This window comes from Mustelus asterias, unplaced genomic scaffold, assembly GCF_964213995.1.
Source record: "Mustelus asterias unplaced genomic scaffold, sMusAst1.hap1.1 HAP1_SCAFFOLD_721, whole genome shotgun sequence".
Taxonomy (NCBI): Eukaryota; Metazoa; Chordata; class Chondrichthyes; order Carcharhiniformes; family Triakidae; genus Mustelus; species Mustelus asterias.
Genome location: NW_027590670.1, coordinates 165,312 through 174,346, shown reverse-complemented (window position 1 = coordinate 174,346; position 9,035 = coordinate 165,312). Strand labels below are relative to the sequence as shown.

At 55.7% G+C, this 9,035-nt stretch overlaps 1 protein-coding gene across 2 annotated transcripts in view; it reads left to right on the top strand.

Moving 5' to 3' along the window:
• Positions 1-183: 183 nt before the first annotated feature.
• LOC144487298 (branched-chain alpha-ketoacid dehydrogenase kinase-like) overlaps positions 184-9,035 on the top strand; it is a 37,814-nt gene continuing 28,962 nt past the window's right edge. The window contains exons 1-4 of one of the 2 annotated variants that reach the window (XM_078205376.1): positions 184-1,009; positions 3,308-3,376; positions 4,566-4,676; positions 6,217-6,264. In XM_078205376.1, coding sequence (XP_078061502.1) covers positions 788-1,009; positions 3,308-3,376; positions 4,566-4,676; positions 6,217-6,264 — 450 coding nt within the window. In that variant the 5' untranslated portion in view covers positions 184-787. The remainder of the gene's footprint in view (positions 1,010-3,307; positions 3,377-4,565; positions 4,677-6,216; positions 6,265-9,035) is intronic. The other variant, XM_078205377.1, reaches the window with a different exon arrangement.

The window sequence follows — 9,035 nt, the reverse complement described above, 5'->3', positions numbered from 1 at the left end:
TCTGCGCGCTCCCGCCCCTTCATTAACATGCAGGGAACCGCACGCTGATTGGTGGCTATCCCGCAAAGCCGCCCCCGCCCATCTCATCAATATGCAGAGCGGCCCCGCGCGGAGTGGTCCAGCCCTCCCTCCGGCCCCGCCCTCCCCGCAGCTGACGCCATCACGCCGGCCTCACGTCGGTCCGGGGGTCCCAAAACAAGATGGCCGCTTTGACCATTTGTTGACTTTGTGTAGGGCTATCCCAGGCTCTAGGGGGAGAGGGGCTGAGTGGCCTCCAGCCGCAGTCTATGGACGGAATGGGACCAAGTGGGTGTCTTGGACTTTAATTTAAGCAGAATTTAACCCTTTAGATACCCTTTATTGACCTTTTTTTTAATAATTGGAGATTTTATTTGTTTGTATTATTATTTAGGTTATTATTTTTAAGGTGGCTTTGGTTGGTTGGCTGGGTCTTTGTCTTTGAGCCAAGTTTTGGTGCTGGCAATCATTCATTCCCCTGCCTTGGTGCATTGGGACCTCAAGGTTGATCAATACCTACTTTCCCTCGGTGTGTTTGAGTAAGATTGGCTTGGTTGGGGTCGATTAGATTGTATCTGGGTTGTATTTGTCGATAAAGCTCTCTTCGGGAGATATACACCCCTCGGCAATCCTTATTTTTCCTTCTTGTGGAATTTTTTCGGGGGTAGAGAGAGGGGGGGGAAGTGCGTGTAGTTGAGTTAGGCTCCCCACTCGCGCGGGGTTGGGTTCTTGGCTTGGAGAAGGGGGAGGACGGACAGTTGCGACGACGATGATGATGCTGAGCAGGGGGGCAGGAGGAAGGGGAACGGGCTGGACCCGGGCCTCGTGGGACCACCTCCTCGCCTCGGCCTCCGGTCCCCTCCGGCGGAGATCCACCTCGGCAAACGATCACCATCACCGTTACCAACATTACCACGAGGTGACCAAGGAGAGGTCGAAGGCAGTTAGCAGCTTTTACAACCAGTCCCTGATTGACAGCGCGGCAGAGAAGGTAATACCGCGGCCCGCAAGCATGGGGGTCTCTGCGGTTTGATTTATTATTGTCACGTGTACTGGGATGCAGTGAAAAGTATTGTTTCTTGCGCGCTATACAGACAAAGCATACCGTTCATAGAGTACAGAGGGGAGAAGGAAAAGGATTTGATTTATTATTGTCACGTGTATAGGGATACGGTGAAAAGTATTGTTTCTTGAATGCTATACAAAGCATACTGTTCATAGAGAAGGAAAGGAGGGGGTGCAGAATGTAGTGTTGCAGTTACAGCTAGGGTGTAGGGAAAGATCAGCTTAATATTTGATTTGATTTATTATTGTCACGTGTATTGGGATGCAGTGAAAAGTATTGTTTCTTGCACGATATATAGACAAAGCATACCATTCATAGAGTACAGAGGGGAGAAGGAAAGGAGAGGGTGCAGAATGTAGTGTTACAGCCATAGCTAGGGCATAGAGAAAGATCAACTTAATATAAGTTTTTAAAGTTTATCTAGTGTCACAAGTAGGCTCACATTAACACTGCAATGAAGTTACTGTGAAAATCCCCTAGTCGCCACACTCCTGTTCGGGTAACACTGAGGGAGAATTTAGCATGGCCAATCCACCCTAACCAGCACGTCTTACGGACCGTTGGAGGAAACCGGACACTAAGGGGCAATTTAGCATGACCAATCACCTAACCTACACATCTTTGGATACTGAGGGACAATTTAGCATGACCAATCACCTAACCTACACATCTTTGGATACTGAGGGACAATTTAGCATGGCCAAACCAGCTAACCAGCACGTCTCAGGATGCTAAGGGGACAATTTAGCATGGCTAATGCACCTAACCAGCGCGTCTTTCGGACTGGGAGGAAACCGGAGCACCCGGAGGAAACCCACGCAGACACGGGGAGAAGGTGCAGACTCCACACAGACAGTGACCCGAGCCGGGAATCGAACCCTGGCCCTGTGAGACAGCAGCGCTAACCCACTGTAGGTCCATTCACAAGTCTGACAGCAGCAGGGAAGAAGCTGTTCTTGAGTCGGTCGGAACGTGACCTCAGACTTTTGTATCTTTTTCCCGATGGAAGAAGGTGGAAGAGAGAATGTCTGGGGTGTGTGGGGGAATCCTTGATTATGCCGGCTGATTTTCTCGAGGCAGCGGGAAGTGTAGACGGAGTCAATGGATGGGAGGCTGGTTTGCACGATGGGACTGAGCTACATTCACGACCCTTTGTAGTTCCTTGTGGTCTTGGGCAGAGCAGGAGCCCCAGACCGAGCTGTGATACATCCGGAAAGGATGCTTTCTATGGGGCATCTGTAAAAGTTGGTGAGAGTTGTAGCTGACATGCCAAATTTCCTTCGCCTCCTGAGAAAGTAGAGGCGTCTTGGATGAGGGATTGGTGCCTCGAGCAGGATGGCACTCTCTAAGCTCTGTGAAGTTCCACCTTGGGGTCCTTGATCAGGGGATTGGGCTGCAGGATGGGAGTTGAAGGCTCATCTTCCCTGGTCGGAGGTCAGATTGTGCACTGAGTGAGGAGGCTGGCTGTGTTCAGGTGCTGAAGGGCGCAGGGCTATTCGACTGTGGGAAGCTTCAGTCGGTGGATCAGAGGTGGAGAATTGCGAGGTCCCCCACTGATCTTCCCCCACCCCCGTGTCATTCCCATTCTCCCCCCATCTTGTCAGAGGGTCAGTGCCGAGGGAGGGTCAGTGCTGAGGGAGCGCCGCACTGTGGGAGGGTCGGTGCTGAGGGAGTGCCGCACTGTGGGAGGATCAGTGCTGAGGGAGCGCCGCACTGTGGGAGGGTCGGTGCTGAGGGAGTGCCGCACTGTGGGAGGGTCAGTGCTGAGGGAGCGCCGCACTGTGGGAGGGTCGGTGCTGAGGGAGCGCCGCACTGTGGGAGGGTCAGTGCTGAGGGAGCGCCGCACTGTGGGAGGGTCGGTGCTGAGGGAGCGCCGCACTGTGGGAGGGTCGGTGCTGAGGGAGCGCCGCACTGTGGGAGGGTCAGTGCAGAGGGAGTGCCGCACTGTGGGAGGGTCAGTGCTGAGGGAGCGCCGCACTGTGGGAGGGTCAGTGCTGAGGGAGCGCCGCACTGTGGGAGGGTCAGTGCTGAGGGAGCACCGCACTGTGGGAGGGTCAGTGCTGAGGGAGCGCCGCACTGTGGGAGGGTCAGTGCTGAGGGAGCGCCGCACTGTGGGAGGGTCAGTGCTGAGGGAGCGCCGCACTGTGGGAGGGTCAGTGCTGAGTGAGTGGGTCTGGAATGGGGAAAGGTTTGAAAGTGTTTGTCCTCTCTCTCTCTCTCCAGGCGTCTGTGCGTCTCACTCCAACCACCATGTTGTACGCTGGAAAATCCCCTGATGGTTCCCATCTATTGGTAAGTGGCAATTTGTATCACCCAGATAGAGTGAGGGGAGAGTGGGATTAGACTGGGTGGGATATTAAAGGGTGCGGGGAGTGAGGGGGAGAGTGTGATTAGACTGGGTGGGATATTAAAGGGTGCGGGGAGTGAGGGGAGAGTGGGATTAGACTGGGTGGGATATTAAAGGGTGCAGGGAGTGGGGGAGAGTGGGGTTAGACTGGGTGGGATATTAAAGGGTGCGGGGAGTGAGGGGAGAGTGGGATTAGACTGGGTGGGATATTAAAGGGTGCAGGGAGTGGGGGAGAGTGGGGTTAGACTGGGTGGGATATTAAAGGGTGCGGGGAGTGAGGGGGAGAGTGGGATTAGACTGGGTGGGATATTAAAGGGTGAGGGGGAGAGTGGGATTAGACTGGGTGGGATATTAAAGGGTGCGGGGAGTGAGGGGGAGAGTGGGATTAGACTGGGTGGGATATTAAAGGGTGCGGGGAGTGAGGGGGAGAGTGGGATTAGACTGGGTGGGATATTAAAGGGTGCGGGGAGTGAGGGGGAGAGTGGGATTAGACTGGGTGGGATATTAAAGGGTGTGGGGAGAGTGGCATTAGACTGGGTGGGATATTAAAGGGTGCGGGGAGTGAGGGGGAGAGTGGGATTAGACTGGGTGGGATATTAAAGGGTGCGGGGAGTGAGGGGGAGAGTGGCATTAGACTGGGTGGGATATTAAAGGGTGAGGGGGAGAGTGGGATTAGACTGGGTGGGATATTAAAGGGTGAGGGGGAGAGTGGGATTAGACTGTGTGGGATATTAAAGGGTGCGGGGACTGAGGGGGAGAGTGGGATTAGACTGGGTGGGATATTAAAGGTTGCGGGGAGTGAGGGGGAGAGTGGGATTAGACTGGGTGGGATATTAAAGGGTGTGGGGAGTGAGGGGGAGAGTGGGATTAGACTGGGTGGGATATTAAAGGGTGCGGGGTGTGAGGGGCAGAGTGGGATTAGACTGGGTGGGATATTAAAGGGTGCGGGGTGTGAGGGGCAGAGTGGGATTAGACTGGGTGGGATATTAAAGGGCGCGGGGAGTGAGGGGGAGAGTGGGATTAGACTGGGTGGGATATTAAAGGGTGCGGGGAGTGAGGGGGAGAGTGGGATTAGACTGGGTGGGATATGCAGTCTCTGTGTGACGGGCTAACTCTCTCCGGTTGGATTTCCAGAAAAGCGCTCGTTATCTGCTGAAGGAGCTCCCAGTCCGAATCGCCCACAGAATAAAAAGCATCCGGAACCTTCCATTCATCATGGGCTGCAACCCCACCATCTTGCAGGTGGTGAGTGTTACTTTCTGATGGGATCCTGAGCCTGATCGTACGGTATTGTCCTCCCAGGCTTGCCCTGTGCGGCGCTCCCTCAGCACTGACCCCCCCACAGTGCGGCACTCCCTCAGCACCGACCCTCCCACAGTGCGGCGCTCCCTTAGCACTGACCCTCCCACAGTGCGGCACTCCCTCTGCACCAACCCCCCCACAGTGCGGCGCTCCCTCAGCACTGACCCTCCCACAGTGCGGCGCTCCCTCAGCACTGACCCTCCCACAGTGCGGCGCTCCCTCAGCACCGACCCTCCCACAGTGCGGCGCTCCCTCAGCACTGACCCCCCCCACAGTGCGGCACTCCCTCAGCACCGACCCCCCCACAGTGCGGCGCTCCCTCAGCACCGACCCTCCCACAGTGCGGCGCTCGCTCAGCACCGACCCTCCCACAGTGCGGCGCTCCCTCAGCACCGACCCTCCCACAGTGCGGCGCTCCCTCAGCACCGACCCTCCCACAGTGCGGCGCTCCCTCAGCACCGACCCTCCCACAGTGCGGCGCTCCCTCAGCACCGACCCTCCCACAGTGCGGCGCTCCCTCAGCACCGACCCTCCCACAGTGCGGCGCTCCCTCAGCACTGACCCTCCCACAGTGCGGCGCTCCCTCAGCACTGACCCTCCCACAGTGCGGCGCTCCCTCAGCACTGACCCTCCCACAGTGCGGCGCTCCCTCAGCACCGACCCTCCCACAGTGCGGCGCTCCCTCAGCACTGACCCTCCCACAGTGCGGCGCTCCCTCAGCACCGACCCTCCCACAGTGCGGCGCTCCCTCAGCACCGACCCTCCCACAGTGCGGCGCTCCCTCAGCACCGACCCTCCCACAGTGCGGCACTCCCTCAGCACCGACCCCCCCACAGTGCGGCGCTCCCTCAGCACCGACCCCCCCACAGTGCGGCGCTCCCTCAGCACCGACCCTCCCACAGTGCGGCGCTCCCTCAGCACCGACCCTCCCACAGTGCGGCGCTCCCTCAGCACCGACCCTCCCACAGTGCGGCACTCCCTCAGCACCGACCCTCCCTCAGTGCGGCGCTCCCTCAGCACCGACCCTCCCACAGTGCGGCGCTACCTCAGCACCGACCCTCCCACAGTGCGGCGCTCCCTCAGCACCGACCCTCCCACAGTGCGGCACTCCCTCAGCACCGACCCTCCCACAGTGCGGCGCTCCCTCAGCACCGACCCTCCCACAGTGCGGCGCTCCCTCAGCACTGACCCTCCCACAGTGCGGCGCTCCCTCAGCACTGACCCTCCCACAGTGCGGCGCTCCCTCAGCACTGACCCTCCCGCAGTGCGGCGCTCCCTCAGCACTGACCCTCCCACAGTGCGGCGCTCCCTCAGCACTGACCCTCCCACAGTGCGGCGCTCCCTCAGCACTGACCTTGCTGTAGCATGAGGTGAACACCCAGTCATTGTGCTGATCTTATCAATTTCATTTTGTGTTCCCCGTTGGGGCTGATTTCTCTGGTCCCTCGATTAATTCCTACCTCCTTTTGTTCTTCTTTGACAGCACGAGTTATACATTCGAGCTTTCCAGAAACTGAGTGAGTTCCCTCCGGTGAGTACAGGAGTGGCCATTTGTTGGTGCTTGTTCATGGTCTGGGTCGCTCGCCCCCCCCCCCCCCCCCCATCCCTCCGTGCGACGCTCGCGGAAAACGAACAACTCGTGGCTTTCCTAATGACCCGTGACTCATTTTTTAAAACCACCTTCCGTGGCATTGCTCCTGGTGCGAGTGGTCCTTTTGTGGCAAGGGTTGTATTTTTTTTATTCATTTATGGGACACGGGCGTCGCTGGCCGGTCCAGCATTTATTACCCATCCCTAGTTGCCCTTGGAGGGCAGTTGAGAGTCAACCACATTAATGTGGATCTGGAGTCACATGTAGGCCAGACCGGGGTAAGGACGGCAGATTTCCTTCCCTAAAGGGAACCGGATGGGGTTTTTCCGACAACGGGTCATCAGTAGATTCTTAATTCCAGATATTTTTTAACCAAATTCAAATTCCACCATCTGCCGTGGGTGGGATTCGAACCCGGGTCCCCAGAACATTAGCTGAGTTTCTGGATTAATAGTCTAGCGATAATACCACTCAGACATTTATTTAAAGTTTATTTATTTTGTTATTGGTCACAAGTAATGCTTGCATTAACACTGCAATGAAGTTACTGTGAAACTCCCCTAGTCGCCACGCTCTGGCGCCTGTTCGGGTAACAAAGAACAAAGAACAATACAGCACAGGAACAGGCTCTTCGGCCCTCCAAGCCCGCGCCGCTCCCCGGTCCAGGATTGAATCCTGAATCCAGGATCCCCGCCCAATTTTCCAGCCTATCGACATACCAATATCCTATCCACCGAGCTGTCCCTCACAGCTACGATGCTTTGTTCATTACAACCTATTAACTCACCCCCACCCCCCCATTCCAGACCTGAGGGACAATTTAGCATGGCCAATCCACCTAACCTACACATCTTTGGACACTAAGGGACAATTTAGCACGGCCAATCCACCTAACCTGCACATCTTTGGTCACTAAGGGACAATTTAGCATGGCCAATCCACCTAACCTGCACATCTTTGGTCACTAAGGGACAATTTAGCATGGCCATTCCCCCTAACCTGCACATCTTTGGACACTAAGGGACAATTCAGCACGGCCAATCCACCGAACCTGCACATCTTTGGACATTAAGGGGCAATTTAGCACGGCCAATCCACCTAACCCGCACATCTTTGGACACTAAGGGGCAATTTAGCATGGCCAATCACCCTAACCTGCACATCTTTGGACACTAAGGGACAATTTAGCACGGCCAATCCACCTAACCTGCACATCTTTGGTCACTAAGGGACAATTTAGCATGGCCAATCACCCTAACCTGCACATCTTTGGACACTAAGGGGCAATTTAGCATGGCCAATCCACCGAACCTGCACATCTTTGGACACTAAGGGACAATTTAGCATGGCCAATCACCCTAACCTGCACATCTTTGGACACTAAGGGACAATTTAGCATGGCCAATCCACCTAACCTGCACATCTTTGGTCACTAAGGGACAATTTAGCATGGCCAATCACCCTAACCTGCACATCTTTGGACACTAAGGGACAATTTAGCACGGCCAATCCACCTAACCTACACATCTTTGGAGTGTGGGAGGAAACCGGAGCACCCGGAGGAAACCCACGCAGACACGGGGAGAACGTGCAGTCTCCGCACAGACAGTGACCCGAGCCGGGAATCGAACCCGGGTCCCTGGCGCTGTGATGCAGCAGTGCTAACCCACACCGTGCTGCCCCTTTGCCTTCCCGATGGGGAAGATCGGGCGATCGGTATCTTGAACGCAAGAGGTGTGGGAGGACGTTCAGGCTCTGCACGCAGTTGTGAGACATGGGACCCACCCCCCTCCCCCCCGACCCATCCTCAGTGGGCTCCCTTCCTGCCCCACAAGAGGCTCCCTCAGCTCTCCTCCCACCTCCTTGTGCGCAGTGGCAACTCCCCAAGGCTCCTCCGACAGCCCCTGCCTAACCCATCACCTCTCCCGCCATGGGGCTGATATCAACTGAAAGTCCTTTCAATATCACAGAATCCCGACAGTACAGAAGGAGGCCATTCAGCCCATCGAGCCTGCACCGACCACAATCCCACCCTTTCCCTGTAACCCCACATCTTTACCCGGCTGATCCCCCTGATAAGGACCAATTTAGCATTTGGTAGTTAGGTGGATTGGCCATGCTAAATTGCCCCTTAGTGTCCAAAGATGTGCAGGTTAGGTGGATTGGCTGTGCTAAATTGCCCCTTAGTGTCCAAAGATGTGTGGGGTAGGTGGATTGGCCATGCTAAATTGTCCCTTAGTGTCCAAAGATGTGCAGGTTAGGTGGATTGGCCATGCTAAATTGTCCCCTTAGTGTCCAAAGATGTGCAGGTTAGGTGGATTGGCCATGCTAAATTGTCCCTTAGTGTCCAAAGATGTGCAGGTTAGGTGGATTGGCCATGCTAAATTGTCCCCTTAGTGTCCAAAGATGTGCAGGTTAGGTGGATTGGCCATGCTAAATTGTCCCTTAGTGTCCAAAGATGTGCAGGTTAGGTGGATTGGCCATGCTAAATTGTCCCTTAGTGTCCAATGATGTGTAGGTTAGGTGGATTGGCCATGCTAAATTGCCCCTTAGTGTCCAAAGATGTGCAGGTTAGGTGGATTGGCCATGCTAAATTGCCCCTTAGTGTCCAAAGATGTGCAGGTTAGGTGGATTGGCTGTGCTAAATTGCCCCTTAGTGTCCAAAGATGTGCGGGTTAGGTGGATTGGCCATGCTAAATTGTCCCTTAGTG